The sequence below is a fragment of the Typha latifolia genome, chromosome 2 (genome assembly GCF_019914945.1).
Source record: "Typha latifolia isolate L0001 chromosome 2, TyphaL0001v2, whole genome shotgun sequence".
NCBI classification, from domain to species: domain Eukaryota; kingdom Viridiplantae; phylum Streptophyta; class Magnoliopsida; order Poales; family Typhaceae; genus Typha; species Typha latifolia.
Window position 1 is genome coordinate 17725431 of NC_133087.1, and position 17977 is coordinate 17743407.

The following is a 17977-nucleotide window of genomic DNA, read 5'->3' on the forward strand; positions in this document are numbered from 1 at the left end:
CTAAAAACATTCACTCTGCGTGGCAGTTGCCAGTTGCCCACTGCTTGTTTTCAGAATAAGCAGTGTAGCTTTATCCAATATTTTTTTTAAATTTTAAATTTTAAGGTTGGTCCATGTATTAAATTGGGGTTGAAATAAAAATAGCAATTCATATTTATTATTAACAAAATAAGAAATTTATTATAGAAATTATCATTTTTATATTTATTAGTATTGTGAAATAAGTGTAATAATTATTATTAATGTAATATAAAATGAAGGAATAAATACTTTTTTTTATTTATGAAATACTGGTAAGTGATTGATACGATAGACATGGAGAGTAAATTGGTAAGTAAATTCTTATTGGATATAAGATGTAATTTTAATAAAAATTTATTTATATTCTAGAATAGAGCTATTTTAATATTTAATTATTATTCTGAAATAAAGTATTATACTGTATAATAAAAGGACCGGGGGTAAATTTAAATTTGGTATAAAATTTTCTTCATTTTACATCCCTCATTCTATATAATATAATTTTGAGCCCTCACACATAATTCCTTTCCCAACTTTTATTCCCTCTCTTCCGAATGGACTTATACCACCCACACCAAACCAATAAATAAACCACCCAAAAATATTTATTATTTCGCTCTCACATTTTTTGATATATGCCAATAATGATAATAAAACCAGAGTAGCCTATATAGTAATCTATTCCTCCTACCTTCCTCTCCCTCTTTTCTCTCTCTCTCTCTCTGCTTCCTTTCTCCCCTTTTCCTCCTCTGCCGATCCGAAAACCTATCTCGCGAGGAAGGAGAAAGGGAACAGCGTAGAGATGGTGGAGACGCGGCGGAGCTCAGCCGCGGCTTCGTCGAAGCGACCGCCGACGCCGCCGACCGGTTCTTCCACCACACCGCGAGGGTCTAAGCGCTCCAAGGTCGGATCTTTCCCTCTCTTTGGGGAGTGTCTTGGGGTTTAAGCTTCTGGGTAGTGATTGTTTTGTGGGAATTCTGATTTTGGGTTTTCGGGTGGATTGTTGGAGTCCTCAGGTGGAGGCAGGGGTGGCATCGCCGAGAGAGGATTCTTTGAATTCGAATCAAGAGCCTCAAGGGGTTCCTTCCGATCTGGCTTCCGCTGCCAATTTGGCTGAGGAGCCGGCTGCCGCTGCGCCGGTGGAGGAATTGGAGCAAAGCACCGTTCTTGGGATTTCTTCTCCTCCAGGTGGGTTTAAGCATCTTGTTTTTGCTTGAGAATTTTCTTGGGCGGTGTCAATTTTAGATTTATTGAGTTCTTGATGCATTTTTTTTTCTTTTTTGTTTATGGGGTTTTGCAGAAGGCCTGCCGGGAGAGACGGAGCATGCCGTGAAGATTCTTGAGCCAGTGGACTTTCCAAAGAAGCGGGCCGGGAAAGGTCGGCCTTCTACCGTTGCATGGGGCAAGCTTCTCTCGCAGTGCTCTCAGGTTGGTCGGGAATAAGTATTTATGGTTTTTTATTAGGCTTCTTGCGGACCTACTATTTTCCGGTAATGGGTGTTCAGAATTCAGTTATTTGTATACTTTCATGTCAAATTTTTTGATCTTTTCCTAAGTTTCATACCTAGATGTACTAGAAGCAGCACCGATTGCAGATTTTGCTCTTGAAGGTATGCCTTTGGTAATTCTCAATGATGGTCTCAACTCTCAACTGAAGTAGTATCAGTAAAACTCAGACATGGAACACTCCGGCAGATAATGTGGTCAATACGAAGATATGCTTCTACGCATTCTAGATTCACCCAAAAATTGTGAAATGCATTGTTCGAAATATTTCTGAGCAGTGGACAAGGATTCTATAATCACTACTGAAACATTTGATTGCAAGAAACGTCATGTTGGCCTACATCACAAATTATGAGGACCCCATTACTTGATTCATGATAGATTGGGATGGTATCAACTATCAAGCCAATTTATACCACATGTGCATGATTTGGAACATAGTTGAGATTTCTCACCACAGGCAAGTTAATGTAGGTGTAGGTGTTCCTTAGTCAATTCAAGAGATCAAGCCAGTTTGTATCACATGTGTATGATTGGAACATAATTGAGGTCTCTTGCCCCAGGCGAGTTAATATAGGCGTGAACTCTTACGTCTTTTAGATTTAAATCTGGTAAACTCACTTCCATAATTCCATTTGAGTCACCCTAAGTGTTAGTGTTAGGAATGTACATGCCAACTGGAATTAAATGCTAGATCTAGCTCAGTCATTGGATTAGGAAGTGAGTATAATTTGATTTAAAGATGGATTCTTTCTCCTATTTCTTGTAGGAACTCTAATTTTTTCTCTTCCTAGTAAAGAGTCAAATTTGCAGTGATAAGTGTTACACTTGTAACTGGTTCTTTAATGCAATTTATATTTAAGTTGATTTTATTTCTTATTTAAAGAGCTCTAATAGTGATAGTTTGACTAGATTAGTTATTCAAACATAGTGCGTTCATTCAATAACTTGATTTGTCTTTCTTCTATATTCTTCCATTAAAACAAGTACTATTGCAATATTTTCCTCCTTTGTTGAATTGATTTGATGTGTTTGGTATGGATCCATAAAGTATAACATTGGTTGTTTAATTTTCCTTGCTTAAACCAGATTACAAATAGGTCTTTACTGGGTTGAAGGACTTCGAACCTGATCCAAATTTGACATGACTTGTATCTTACCCAAATTCCTGTCCATTCCCACCCCTAATTTACCTTCTTATCTTGTCAGTTTTTGTTGAAAATCCATGCAATAATTGAAAGATGTTCTGCCATAAGAATGGTCGACGAAGAGCCTAGTAAACATTGCTTGTCTTAGTTAGCTTGGTTTAGAGCATTAGAAGCTGCTACCATCTTTAGCTCTCAATTATGAAATATAAATCCTCCTCCCCAAGTAATCATTTTTCTTAAATGGTCTACCTTTTTTAATGTGTTCTTATTTTCCTAATGAAATCTTAACAATGACTTATTTTGTCTAGAATCCTCATCTTCCTATCTGTGGGTCTAATTTCACTGTTGGTCATAGTCGGAAATGTGATTTGCAATTGAGCGATTCGTCTGTTGGTACGACTATATGTAGATTGAGCCAATCTGAGGTATGATCTTATTCATTTCTTTTATAGAACTGATTTGGTCCTTACAAAATTACATGCACTAATTTCAATGTTAAGCCAATTTGGCTTTTAACTTTTTGTTGTTTGTCTTTTTCCTTCTATGACAGAATGGTGGCGCATCGGTTGTATTACTTGAAAACTTGGGCCCTAGAGGAGTTGTACATGTAAATGGGAAGATCGTCGAGAAAAATTCTAATGTTATATTGACTGCAGGAGATGAAGTTGTTTTTAGTTCATCAAGAAGACATGCTTATGTATCCTTCTCAAATGTGTGCACTAGTGTCTTGCATTTCCTCTGCACTTGTGATTTTGAAAAATTTTAGGCTTTTTTGGTGTGCTATTTTATGAGTCAAATGTCTCTGCGTCTCTCCCTTCTAACAGATGGTCCTTTCTTCCCTTTTCATGGCGTGTCAAATTATAAGGTCATATAAATTTGATGAGCTGTTTGCGTTAGATTTTGAGTTTACATGATTATGAACTATGAAGCAGCTGGCCCCAGATAATTTGAGGGGTTCGGGTTATCTATATTTTGGATAAGGAGGATAAATATTGTATGCCTATTAATTCATTGGTAATTGAACTCCTTGATATGTCGATTAGATTTTTCAGCAACTTCCTGAGGAAAAATCGAGTAAAGCTGCTTTGTCTTCTCCATGCAATATCCTGGAGGGACAGCATGCCCCTCCCAAAGGATTACATTTTGAGGCCAGATCTGGAGACAATTCAGCCACTGCTGGAGCATCAATACTGGCATCTTTGTCAACTTTTAGAAAAGATCGTTCAGCTCTTCCTCCTCAGGCACCTAATGGTAAGATTACCCAACAAGAACTTTCCTTCCTTTTAGTAAGGTGCATTAGGGAGCTCTAATCCAGAGTGGACAATCGATCACCAGAAAGTGTAGTAACTGAAATGATGCTAGCTTGGGTTCTTCTGGCACTGGTTTTATTAGTTATGTAGAAGAAAGTTTTCACTTAATAAACAGTTTTTTAGTTGCTTACCTTAGAATATGACTTGTAAAATTATGATTTTGAGTTGCCTTGTGATGTTTGCAGGACCTTCAACTGACCTAGAGTTGGCTGGGAATGCTTACCATATGTTAGAAGATCAGATGCAATCCCCTGACTATTTTGACTGCCCAGCAACTTCATCCTCTGTTAGATGTCAAGCCTTTAAGGATGGTCTAAAACAGGCTATTGTTGATCCCAGTGACACCCAAGTTTCTTTTGATAGTTTTCCTTATTATCTGAGGTATGGCTTTTATTTTAAATGGAACTCCGCAAATAACACTTTACATTTTCACTTTCTTATGGTTCGAACCTGCATCATTAGATTTTGTAAATAACACTTTACATTTTCGCTTTCTTATGGTTTGAATCTGCATCATTAGATTCTGTAAAGCAACCACACCGGTGCTTTAGCAGACAGACCCTGACCGGGGGTTAGAGTTAACCTTGCATTGGAAATTTACCTAGTTACCTTATGTCAGATATATGAATGCAAACTTAATCTTAACATTCAATGTGCATGACTAAAGTTGACTCAACCAATTAACTCCATTAGACCCTTTAAAGTTTAAACCCACTAACCAATGTTACTTTGAAAGGGAGCGACAGAGATTAAGGATCAGATCAGTTAAGAGGTTTCTTAGCATTTTTCTTTTTTGATTTTCTGTGATCACTTATTACTGATGTCATTGCTGTGGTAGTTTGACGCAAATCAGACAGTTACATATTGTCTATTTGTCCTTTTGTAGGTGCTAGAGTTGGATCAGTCAAATTTGCCATACATAGCCTTATTTCAGTTAGGTATTCGGATATGTATGATAAGACTGTCAATTGAAGCTATTCTAGTGCTAGGATGATGTCAAAATTTTTGATTGTATAAGCTTCCGTTGCATTATGCTTTCGCATGAGACATATTTGTACTTTATGAGTTCAATTGCACAAAGCTGACGGGCCATTGTTGTAATTCTATATTATAAGTTATTTTTGTTTTAAGTCAAAATATTTTCTGGTTAATTTCGAAAGTTCTTCTAGCAGGATTTTGTGTTAAAAGGTTTGCTCTGGGCAATTTTCCAAGTTTGTTAGCAGGATTTTGTCTTAAATAATGTTTTTGGCTGCCATTATGCACATATTGCTTGGTTTACATTGCATGTATTGAAAGCTAGGCTGTTCTCTAGGTGACTTGCATGTCTACATGCAATCACTTCCATCTGCAGTATGATTAGTGGTTAATGCAGGCACAAAACCACAAACACATGGACTTATTTGTTCTTAGGATGAGAATTGATTGTTCTGCTAATTTCATAATTGCCCAAAATATATGGTAGCTTGCATTGTTTCATTTTGTTCCATGAAATCGGAATATCATTCTCACTTTAAAAGTGTATTTTAGAGTTTAGACTAATATAATTGTGATATGTCTCTGCTCTTTTTATCCTTGTCATTGATGTTTCGGTATACGTGTTCTGCTATATTGCTTATTTTCCTAGAACTGTATTTCCATTGCACTAGATTTCTCTAAGTTGGAGCATAAAATTTTTCTGATGCATCAATCTTCTTTAACATTTTGTCTCCTATCCAGTGAAAGTACAAAAAATGTGCTTTTATCATGTGCATTTGTTCACCTGAAATGCAAGGAATCTCTTAAATTTACCAAAGACATTTCATCTTTAAGCCATCGTGTGCTATTATCTGGTCCAGCAGGTATCTACTTTGTTTTTCTAATTTAATGCTATTATGTTCATCCCATTTTGAATGCGACCTGATGACAAATTTACTTCTGCTAACATTTTTATAGGATCTGAAATCTATCAGGAAACTTTGGTGAAGGCACTTGCAAAGCACTTTGGTGCTAGATTGCTTATAATAGATTCCCTCCTGCTACCGGGTGTATGCTTTTTTCCCTTGATTACTGGTTTAAGTTGGTGTTTTTTCTGCTATACGACTACTCTAGTATGCAATGATGCATCATTTTAGATTGTTTTGCTTGTTTGGAATGCTGATTTAAAGATATAACTGAAGTCAAATTCACAATCATATTCTTCTTGACAATGTTTTAGGGACAACCTTCAAAGGAGTCTGAGCCCTACAAAGAAGGTATGTGGAAAGATAAATTATGTCTCTTTTGTAATGAAGGGCCTGCACTACCTCATTTTTCACAAATTAAAAGACCATCTTCTTTTATGGATGCTGTGTAAATTGTGGAGACATCTACATACTTTATCCCGCTTTCACCTTTGAATGCAGAATAAGGACTATCAACATATACTCAAATGCCTGCCTCTTTAAAGAAGAGATTTTATGTCTCCATAAAATATATCTCAGCATTTTCTTACTGAAGTCTTTTGCTTGTGCTCTCTTGTGCCTCTGTGCTCTCTTTTGCTAGTAAAATTTCATGATGCATTTTATTGATCTAGTGCTTGGTTAATTAGGTGACAAGGTAAGATATGTTGATCCTCTACAGTCAGCAGGAATTTCACTTCAGGGTCAGAGGTATGACCTAACCAATATTGCTAATTTTCTAATATGATTATCCTTTATTTGTCTATGTTCTACAGGATCTTGTGACTTTGTTAAGTTAATTGTTTTTCCTAATGCTATCTAATGTCTTGCTTTGGTGATTTACAGAGGTCCAAGTTATGGTTATAAGGGGAAAGTACTCCTTGCTTTTGAAGAAAATGGCTCCTCGAAGGTTGGAGTTAGATTTGATAAGCAGATTTCTGAAGGTACTGATCTTGGAGGTCTTTGTGAGGAAGATCATGGTTTCTTTTGTTCTGGTGACTCTCTTATCCATCCATACCTTTCTCAAAATTTTCCTGGAGAAAATAAGAAGAGCTATGTTCTTCTTTCTGGTTTTATAATTTTTCTTCTCCATTACTGATCTTGTTGACCTCCTTCTTTCCTTTTCTTTTTTATCTCTGATCAGTGGATTCTCTTCATCCCGACATTCCTGGATGGGAAGATACCGAAAAACTTGCCTTCAGTGAACTACTTGAGGTTGGTCTGTTGTTTCTTCACATGTATATCGGTCTTCGGTTTCTGTCATTATTACTTACCAAACTTGTTACTCAGGTTGTCTCTGAAGAGAGCAAACATGGTCCTTTAGTACTCTTTCTGAAGGACATAGAAAAATGTTTGGCTGGCACAACAGATTCATATCAAACTATGAAGGGTAAGCTTGAATGTATTCCAGCAGGCACTTTTGTCATTGGCTCCCATACCCAGGCAGACAATCGCAAAGAGAAGGTAACATTCAGGACTTCTGTTATTTTCATTTAAACTTTTGTTTGTTGTTTGTAGAAATTGGATAATTTTTCATCTGTATTCTATCTGCAGTCACATCCTGGCAGTCTCTTTCTTACAAAATTTGGGTGCAACCAAGCTCTACTTGACTTTGCTTTCCAGGTAATCTCTAGTTTTCCAACAAGAACAAATGAATCTTTTTCATTGGCAAGTTGTTTGTGTTTGTTTGACATGAACTAGGTTCTTTTCATCTTGTTCAAGGAATGATTTATCGGTAATCCATGATTCTTCTTAGTTTCCCACCATATTTGACAGTAGTGTTATCCGGTCAATTAATTTTGATTTATATGTCCTCCATACATCACTTTCCTTGTTTCCTGAAGTAAAGTTATAATTTATAAATATATGGTGAAGCAGGATAACTTTAGCAGGCTGCATGAAAGAAGTAAAGAAACTCACAAGACAATGAAGCAACTGACTAAACTATTTCCGAATAAAGTTACTATTCAACTACCACAGGTAAGTCCTTGGCATATGCAGCATGGTAAGTATACCTATATGACATTTGTGCTTGTATAAAATATAAATTGTGATTTAGTATTACAGGATGAGGCCCAACTTTCAGACTGGAAACAACTTTTGGATCGTGATGTTGAAACCATTAAAGCAAAATCCAACATTCTGAACTTGCGTTCTGTAAGTTGTGATATTCTGTATGATCAAAATAAACCTGATAATCTGGTTCTTACTTGGGAAAGAAGTATCTTTAGATGGATATTTGTTATCTCTCTCTCTCTCTCTCTCTCTCTCTCTCTCTCTCTCTCTATATATATATATATATATATATATATGTATATATACATTTTTTTTTTCACCTATCCTTCAACACTTAAGGTGAAATTTGCTATTCTTTTGGGTGCTTTCTAGTGTTTTATGTTTGTGCAATATGACTGCAGAATTGCTTGCCATGCCCATCCTATATGATATCACTGGCTTGGCTGAAGCTTGAGTGCTAATCTTGTGCATCATCTTAAGTGTGCTCCACTGTTTATAACTTATTGTTTATGCACATGTTTGTATATATATATATATACATATATGTAGTTTAGAAGCACAAATCTCTTCTGTCAAGGAACTCTTTTGACCTTAAGATTGTTTCAGTTTACAAGAACCTCTAGATCTTTCAATCCCATGTAATGCAGCATTAAACTAGTACTTGATTTTTCTTTTCTTATGCAAATCACCAAATCTCATTATCCTGACATTTTGGCTCCCATTTCAATGATTCAACTTTAAGATATTTTTAATAGAAAGGACTAGAACTAACCTGCAGGAAGTAGTTAAAAAATAGATGATATAACTTGTTTGATGTAGAATGTTGCAGCATTGTGTGCTGAATAGAGGAAAAGGTCCATATAGCTCAATGAAAGTAACCCGAGCTGAAGATTTATCTGTTGTTATTGTTGTTGTGCTGCTTCCTTCAGTGAGACTTAGTAGTTTAGGACACTACATGCTTTATCAATCAGGAATTTAACACACTTACTGTATATTGTATAATACTGAAGAACTGTTATAGATTGAACAAATGCATTAGCCCTTCCATCAGTTTTCCCCTATAAGGTGTAGGCGTGCTTTTTGATAGAAGTTTATCTGTACCTGCCACTTGAGCTTGATAAAAGCATGGCGTTTGGTTCTCTCCGTTCATGCCTCCACACAATTAAGTAGAGTAGATTACTAAATGTTTTTTTGTGATTATATGATATTAGAGATGTTACCGTATATGTATTACACTTTTCTGTTGGTTTTCCATCAATTTTGTAATTGCTAATTTTTAGAAATTGAATGTCTGCAACTTTGTTAATATCTGCACTATATGTTTTTCAGTTTCTGAACCGCGTTGGTTTGGAGTGCGGTGATCTTGAGAATATATGCATTAAAGATCAAACACTTACAAATGAAAGTGAGTATATTCCTTAGCTGTGTTTGGAATTCCTCTTGATTATTCTGCTTAGTACTATCTCTTTTCTGATCTTGGGTTGATTTTTAGGTGTGGACAAAGTTGTTGGTTTTGCTTTCAGTCATCATCTCAAGAAAGGTGAAATTCAGGCTCCAGCAAAGGACACTAAGCTTGTCCTTTCTAGTGAAAGGTTGCCCTAGCTGCTTTCACATTTTCTTCTAGAAACTTTTGGCTGCTCCATTTCCTTGAATGCTAATGCTAGTGTTGATGGCCATTGCAGCATTAGACACGGGCTTGACATCTTAAAAAACATCCATAATGATGCTAAGAGTACAAAAAAGTCGCTCAAGGTGATATGCACAATCTCTTATGCTGACGAATATGCTGTAATAATCAGGATGTTTAAGTGATTGTGTATCTATATAAGTGGTTTTACTTCTATTGCAAGTTACACATGCTAGTAGAATATTTTCCTATGGATGTTGTAATTCCAACTTTTTTATTTCTTTGCTACTCATCTCAAACCATTAATTGATTCTTTTCTCACCATTTGTAGGATGTGGTTACTGAGAATGAATTTGAGAAGCGGCTTCTTGCTGATGTCATTCCTCCAAATGAGATTGGGGTTACTTTTACTGACATAGGAGCTTTAGAAAATGTCAAGGAAACATTAAAGGAGTTGGTGATGCTTCCGTTGCAAAGGCCTGAATTGTTCTGTAAAGGACAATTAACAAAGGTACACACCGTTTATCCTTTGTCAGAGGGAAGAAATCCTTTTTAGGCATGTGCATGTTGTATTTCTTATGATCAATCATGTTTTGAAGTTCTAAAGAAGGCAAAACTCATAGATACTAGTATATTAGTCCTCCTGTAATTTCAATATGGTTTATGTCATGCAAGTTGACAATTGTAGTGCTTTGCTTAAGTTTTTGGACTTTATATATTTGATTTATTTTGGTCTTTATATATTTGATTTATTTTGGTCTTCAGCCTTGCAAGGGAATATTGCTCTTTGGTCCTCCTGGTACAGGAAAAACGATGCTTGCCAAAGCTGTTGCAACAGAGGCAGGTGCAAATTTTATCAATATATCAATGTCGAGCATTACATCGAAGGTTCTCTTTCTCTCTCACTCACTTTTCCTTTTCTGTTCCCTCTTTTTCCTGATCTAAGCCTTGAATTAAACAGTGGTTTGGTGAAGGGGAAAAATATGTCAAGGCAGTCTTTTCATTAGCGAGTAAAATTGCTCCTAGCGTTGTTTTCGTTGATGAGGTTAGTTAATAGCTGTTGATATCATCTTAAGCAAGTAGTTCATAATGATTATCTTACAATATAATCAGAGTACTTTGTATCCTGGTACTCAAAATGTTATCCTCCTTTAGGTGAGCTGCTTCAGTTGATAGGAGTTCCTTTTTGCAGGTCGATAGTATGTTGGGGAGGCGTGAGAATCCAGGCGAGCATGAAGCCATGCGCAAGATGAAAAATGAATTTATGGTCAATTGGGATGGGTTACGAACAAAAGATAAAGAACGAGTATTGGTGCTTGCGGCTACCAATAGGCCATTTGATCTTGATGAGGCCGTCATAAGGAGGCTTCCTCGGAGGTACCTATTCATTCATCTGATTTTTTTTAAATTTTTTTTGGGGTGGGGGGAGGGGGGACTGGCTTGTAAATCTGCACACCGAATATGTATGTGAGATTTTGTTTATTTTAAATTTGTCCTTCAGATTGATGGTGAATCTGCCAGATGCATCAAATAGGGAAAAGATTCTCAGAGTAATATTGGCCAAAGAGGATTTGGCTAACGATGTAGATTTGGAAGCAATAGCAAACATGACGGATGGATATTCAGGAAGCGACCTAAAGGTTTGCTTAGTTTTGTTTTCTTGTTGGTAGTTGTTAAATGATGCTTTATCAATGACTGCAAATTTGCATTTGGATTTCTGCCATCCGTGTGCAGAATCTTTGTGTTACTGCTGCACACCGTCCCATCAGAGAAATATTGGAGAAGGAGAAGAAGGTATTAGTACCTTGTCAACTTGAACTTCTTGATTACGAACTAAATGTGTTGTTCTTGTTGGGTGGCCTTTTGAGGAAGTTACATTTGGGAGTGTAGATTTGAGCTTGATCTTGAAATGCTAAATCTGAGACCAACATTCAGGCTTTATCTCATCTACTTTATTAGTAAAATAAAAAATAAAAAATAGTTGGCTTCAGGGTAAAGTAAGTAGTATAAGGGCAAAATGGCTGATTAGCAACTTGTCCGGTTCTCATATTTTACTTCTGATACGAAGATATAGTCTAACCTTTTGACCTTTGGCTGGCACTTTAGTGCTTGATTCCAATATTACCCACACACAATTTGATATGATCTAATCTAATCTTTCTATTTATAGATCGGACCATCCAATTGCCAAGATGCTACTATCTTTGTTTCTATAGATTAGACAGATTGCTAGGATGGGGACTACCAATGCATGGGATAAATGAGGAAGGGTGTAGAGGATAGGGGGAGGGACTATGGGCACCAGGAAGGAATGAAGATGTTTGAGGGGCTCGGAGAATTTTTTTTTAAAAAAAAAATCTTATTGTCATTGGGATTGTGAGCCTCACCTTGTGCCAAGAATATTAGCTCGTATATGGTCATCAAAAGCTATTCCTCTTTGGTGCTGACACACACATTTATCTCTTAGTGTTGAAAAACATTGGGTTTTGGTCACTTGCAGCTGAAGACCTTTTCACAAACAGTGTGCACAGCGAGGAATAGAGCGAGTTAATTAGAGGATAGGGCAATAGAGAATAAATGCAAAATAATCTCTAGCAGGTCGAATATTAAACCATGTTATTTTTCATATTTATCTTCAATTCATGGGAAGGATCTTAGATTATTTAGGCTCTTAAGGAATTTTGCTAGAATTTTCTATAAATCGCTAACATATGAAACACTAAAGTCTTAAGAGACATGGTTGGAACTTATTCTTAATCGGTCAAGTGATGCTGTGTACTTCTGTTGACCATCATCAGTTAACTTGGTTCATTGGTCTATTTGCAGGAGAGAATTTTAGCACTTGCAGAAGGTAGATCTTTACCTCCTCTGCGTGGTAGCGAGGACATTCGGTCACTAAGCATGGATGACTTGCGATATGCACATGAACAGGTAGATTTTCATAGCTGCAAAACCGAAATTTCTGCTATGCTCCTTTCTGTCTAATTTCTTCCATTTAAGTCTGTGTAAGCTTGGTGCTCTTTGAGCAAACTGATGTTTCATTGAGATGGCAACCTTATTCCCAAGGAGAGATGCTGATTTCAACATGTTTATCATAACTAGGTGTGTGCTAGTGTATCATCCGATTCCTCAAATATGGGTGAGCTTCTCCAGTGGAATGAGCTATATGGGGAAGGTGGATCCAGGAAGAAAAAAGCACTCAGCTACTTCATGTAGCATATATCTTTTTTGTACAGCTTTCAGAGCCCCTTGGCAAATTTGCGGGAAGATCGACAATCAATATAGGTTACTCCCTTTTGGGGTTTTTCATGTAAGATATACATGTTGAGTCAATTGTCATGTTAACTGCAGAACTTTGTTTTTAATAGATAATTTCGTATTTATTTCATAATTTGGCACTCTTCCTGGAGGCCTATTAGCATGTAAATACACAGTGCTCTCTCCCCAAGGTGAAACAACGCTGGAAGGAGACAGGGAAGAAGTGTATTTGAAGTTGGATTGTGGCTACAATTTGTTCAACTGATCATACATTTCGTTTTGTTAAACTGCTATCCTTCTTTAGATTTCTACCTGTTATGGAATTCACATTGCTGCATGATTTTATTGGACAGAGGACAGGATGGTTAGGATGTCCAGTGGCTTGGTTGCTTATCCTTTACACGTCCAAGATCAAATTTATAGTTAACTGAAAGATTAATGCTTTGTTAGTTTTAGTTTGACTTTGCTCAAGGTGTTATGATCTTATATTCTTCTGATCAAATTTATATTTTGTGCAGACTTTCTTTACATAGCTCTGCTTGTTTGATCTCTTGTGTAACTTTTTACTTGATGCTTTGCTGATTATTGCTATCTAATTCTAAACTTTTTGCAGTTTATTATTTTATACACATATTACTATGTTATGCCTTTTGACATATATCATTCCAACATTTTAAATTTTACATACCCGTCCTCGTAGTTTGATAGCATTTAAATATACTCCTCTCTTTCAGTCTTACCGAGAGACCTTATTATTATTATTATTATTATTATTATTTGTAGTTAATGATGGGATGAGGGATTGAAGAATTTGGTAGGAAGATTAATGAGTGGAGATAGAGTTTATTAAGAGTTAATTAAAATCACCTTTTTCGCATGATTTCAAATGATTTATCACCGCTACTTGTCCTCTTTTCCAAATTTGATGCAACAACCTGGACGCAGTCAAATCATGTCATTGACATTATACAACTCTTCTTAATCCTCGTGTGGGCCTTTTCACAAACACCCCTTGGGCATCCAAGAATCCTCCCAATCTATCTAGTGGTGATAGATTTGTCTCCACACCCACCTCGGAATAGGAATCTAAAGAAGACAACCACCTTAATATCTTGAGAAAAAAAATCTGTTCATTTGCCAAGAATATTTATAGAACACACTCACAAAAGCCAAAAGGAAAAGGACATGCAAGCTTTCACATGATATGGTTGATAAGGCCACACACAACCACCAAACCCATGATGAGCAAATGGTCCACATTGGGTTCCAGAACAAGGGTTAAAACATCTTCTCCGAGTGCAATCCCGGATGCTGTTTGCTTCCTCTTTATCTCTGCTACAATTCTTCCATCCTTGTCTTCAATCCTGTACTCCAACTTGTTTGCCCATCTAACAATCTTGTAGCATTTCCCACACCCAGCTTCAACTGTGATTTCACTAGAATGGCCTGTCCTTGGGATTCTACAAGATTTCTCGACTCTAAACCATGGCTTCTCCTCTTCAATCTTTGCACTATTGTATCGAAAACCTTCCCATCTTCGAAACAATCTAAACTTCTGCACAAGTAGTTGAGAAGAAGCTAATTAGCTACATAGTTCATCACTTAGTTTGCAATAGAATTGATGTATTCCTCATACCTTTCGAAGTACTTTGAGCAGTGTTTTGCCACTATGATCCATGAAGTAGACTTCGTCGCTACACTTGCAATCGTAGTTATCGACACGATAAGCGATTCGACCATCAGAATCGTAGATGGTGCAGCCATTACTATTGAAAACCAATGATTTCATCCATACTGTGTAGATTTCTCTTGTTGTTACGAGGCTCATATAAGAAGAAGAAGAAGAAGAAGAAGAAGAAGAAGAAGAAGAAGAGAGGATGGATCTTAGCCATTTGAGGCAACTAGAATTTGCTTCATGAGGGTTGTGCTCTTCTCCTTTTATATCCGTGGTTGAATCGCGTAGGATTACGTGTCGCTTGTGTGAATACTCCATATGAACTAGCCTACATGCTATCTTAATATATATATATATATATATTTTTTTTTTCTAATATAACAAATAATAAAGAGTTACATTATTGAGGAGATGCCTCACAAGGGATAATAAAATACTCTCGCTATTATTTGTTTTTCTTTATAGCTGTTCCGGTTTATATGCACACGTTTATGTCATGGATTTAGTATTAATAGCCTTCTGTGAACTTGGTATATCTATAACTTATGCGTGAATGAATAGGTTGTGTTTGATTGAAGTAAAATATCATACTTATAATTAAGTTTTGAACTTTAGAGGTAATTTTTTTTTGATTGAATGCTATGTCCAACTTCTTCTTTCTGCAGGCCGTATCATGTGGTGTACTTCTAAGTGCATCAAGTCTCTATCAATCCTCTTGATGATTGTGATTTTTTAAGTAAATTTCTTTGCTAATGCTGCTGCTAAATGTGGGTCAATAGAATAGAATAATTAAGATCATATTCGACCATATTTGTATTCAAGGGACCACTTCATAGGATTCTTGATGGAATTTGAACTCTTCTGATTGGGATTTATCTGGACGTATATTTCTTTATCTTAGGATAGAAGCATAAGGGTTAAAGCAATGGAAATTATTGAATCAATGGTTGAAAGTGTTTCTTTAATGACACTCTTTATAGTTGATTAATCTGGATCAGCATGCAAGGAAATCCAATCAGAGGAACCAACACTCTTTGTCTAGGAAGAACCCTTCAATTTATCTAATCCTCATGTGATCATTATGATAATTAGATTCCCTTAATGATGTGTAAAGCGTCCCAGAATTAACTAGTGAGTACGTGGAATTAGACTTGATCAAGTTCATTAGGAACAAGACTAACAACAACTATTTTTTTTTATTATTTATGAGCTCTAAGGCTATATATAGGCTGAATAAATAATCAACTCTCTCTAGATACAGAGACACTTAAACCCCACTAAGCTTTAGCCAATATAATAAGTTGTATAATCTAGGCTTCAAGCTATTTGTACCATCGAATAATTGCTTCGAACTAAATGCCGCCGAGACATGCTCTAAACCGGCTACCAAATAATTTTCTCTACAATAATTATTTAGGGTTAGAGTCGGTCCTATGACCTTCTTGGTCACGAGGCAGAGTTAGTAGGTGACCAACAACAACTAATTTTAACATAGAATTTTTGAATTTTCTCTCATTTTCCTAGTAGACATTTTTTTTAATTTTTTTAATTTTTTATGTAATGAAAATTTTCTCATGTTCATTAAGAAATTTCTTATGATTAACTTCACCTTTTTCTCTTTTTCCTGTAGGAAATTTTGTATTTGCACTTCAACCTCTCTCTTTTACATTTAAACACCACATGCACAAGTTACTGTTGCTTTTGCCAAAACAAGCACAAGAAGAAGCCTAATAAGAAATATTAACCCTTTGGTCTTCATACAACAAGTTACAAGTTCTACCAAAAAGTTATTCTGCATTTGTTCCTCCAAGCAAAGGAAAAATAAAAAAGAAACGAAAACTCTTGAAGGTTTCTACTCAAAAGGGTCCAGAGATAAGTAGTACTATCTACATGACTTCAGAAATTATCTTATGATGATGAATTCTTCTCATGCTTCACATGCTGTGATTCATTAGCCCTGATACAACTACTAGTCCCATGATAAGTGCGTGGTCAACATTAGGTTCTACTACCAGGCTGAAGACATCATCTCCCAGTAGAACCCCTGAGGATGTCTGCTTCCTCTTTACCTGTCCAAGAACAGTGCAGCAAGCACGATTTAAATGAGTCCATTAACACAAACAGCATATCCTTGATGTCAAAAGATTCATGGTTTCTTTTTACCTCTGCGACGACGAGACCGCAGGAGTTGTCGACAATCTTGTAAGATGATTTCTTGGCAGACCCTTGCAGCTTGTAACAGATGATATGGCCACTGTCACTGAAAAATTCACAGGATGCATGGTCACATCTGAAAATTCTAGATTGCTTGACCTTGAACCATGGCTTTGGCTCTTGATGTTGGCCATTCCATCTATATCCCTCCCATCTTCCAGACACAAGTTTCTGCAACAACAACAACAACAAAAAGTTGAAATGATTCAGGTAAAACTTTTACAATTAAGCTGTTTCAGATAACTGTACTACTACTTTAAGACACAGCTTACCTTCTTTAGTATCTTGAACAATGCCTTGCCACCAGAATCCATGAGATAGACCTTCCGACTGCACTTGCAATCGTAGTTATCGACGCGGAAAATGATTTGGCCGTATGAGTTATAGACAGTGCAACCATTGCTATGCAAGACGAGCGACTTCATCCATAGAGTAAAAACTTCCTTCTCTGAGCTCAAGTGACATGAAGAAGGAATAGAAGGTATTGCAGCTAAAGAGGAAGAAGAAGGATATACTTTCGCCATTAGAGGAGTAGAGCAAGTTGCTTCATTACGCAATGTTATGCAAGTGTCTGTATATATATATATGTATAGTTTGTTAGGTAGAGATAGGAGAGCAAAGGAGTTAAAGTTACAGTAACCTCAGAGTTACTCCTAATTTAATCTGAATAATTTTCGAAAAAAAGAAAGAAAGAAAGAAAACTTTTCCAACTCAGTTAAGATATTTTCAGATATTTAAACACAAAAATGTCACATAATTCATCATGTAGGCAAACTTATCTTCTTAGCCCTTTATTCACTTTCCCTGTTCTCATACAGCATCCTTGAAATTGACAGCTAAATCTCTTACATAGGACAACAAATTTTTCCAGGTGATGCACATTCTTTAAATTCTAGGCCTAATTTACTGTGAAAATAGTATTAAACTAGGTGCAATAAACCAGATTAGATGGAAACAAATTAAAGTAATTGCTGATGACTTAATAGAACCCTTTAATGATATAAATAAGCCACCCAAATGCTGTCAAAGCGACACATAGCAAAAACACAATAAATTAGAGTGACTTCCAGGCCAATGAGAGGAATATATGCACTTGATTAATAGTCTTTTCACCTAATTGAATAGAAAGCTTGATGACAAAAATGCTCATATGTTCATCCTTCCATGCTTATCTATCTGGTTCAATAATGATGACTATTTAGGAGTCACTACCAAGAGTAGCTAAGAATTTGTTCAGAGCTAGAGTTGTTGACGACTTTGCGAGAATGACTTGGAGTTGCTTCTCT

General features: G+C 36.2%; 3 protein-coding genes across 6 annotated transcripts; 1 reads left to right on the forward strand and 2 right to left on the reverse strand.

Moving 5' to 3' along the window:
* The first annotated feature begins 685 nt into the window (after positions 1-685).
* LOC140781060 (uncharacterized) lies at positions 686-13089 on the forward strand. 4 transcript variants are annotated; one of them, XM_073126843.1, is made up of 28 exons: positions 686-925; positions 1038-1209; positions 1322-1449; positions 2984-3100; positions 3226-3372; positions 3719-3926; positions 4171-4366; positions 5702-5823; positions 5918-6009; positions 6180-6216; positions 6552-6612; positions 6748-6896; positions 7046-7116; positions 7192-7365; positions 7456-7524; positions 7777-7881; positions 7969-8058; positions 9247-9322; positions 9410-9509; positions 9600-9669; positions 9876-10055; positions 10310-10432; positions 10506-10589; positions 10737-10921; positions 11046-11184; positions 11279-11338; positions 12371-12475; positions 12647-13089. In XM_073126843.1, exons 1-28 carry the CDS (start codon positions 824-826, stop codon positions 12758-12760), a joined length of 3276 nt encoding a protein of 1091 aa, XP_072982944.1. In that variant the 5' UTR covers positions 686-823; the 3' UTR covers positions 12761-13089. The 4 variants fall into 4 exon arrangements, with proteins under 4 accessions (XP_072982944.1, XP_072982941.1, XP_072982942.1 ...); XM_073126840.1 differs by having other exon boundaries at positions 687-925; positions 7780-7881; XM_073126841.1 differs by having other exon boundaries at positions 687-925; positions 6748-6845.
* Positions 13090-13916: 827 nt separating this feature from the next.
* On the reverse strand, positions 13917-14703 carry LOC140781061 (protein LURP-one-related 11-like). Its single transcript, XM_073126844.1, has 2 exons — positions 14439-14703; positions 13917-14357 (listed from the first exon to the last, which is right to left on the reverse strand). Exons 1-2 carry the CDS (start codon positions 14628-14630, stop codon positions 13998-14000), a joined length of 552 nt encoding a protein of 183 aa, XP_072982945.1. The 5' UTR covers positions 14631-14703; the 3' UTR covers positions 13917-13997.
* Positions 14704-16368: 1665 nt separating this feature from the next.
* Positions 16369-17215, reverse strand: LOC140781993 (protein LURP-one-related 11-like). Its single transcript, XM_073128307.1, has 3 exons — positions 16964-17215; positions 16641-16862; positions 16369-16546 (listed from the first exon to the last, which is right to left on the reverse strand). Exons 1-3 carry the CDS (start codon positions 17213-17215, stop codon positions 16412-16414), a joined length of 609 nt encoding a protein of 202 aa, XP_072984408.1. The 3' UTR covers positions 16369-16411.
* Between the last annotated feature and the right edge of the window lie 762 nt (positions 17216-17977).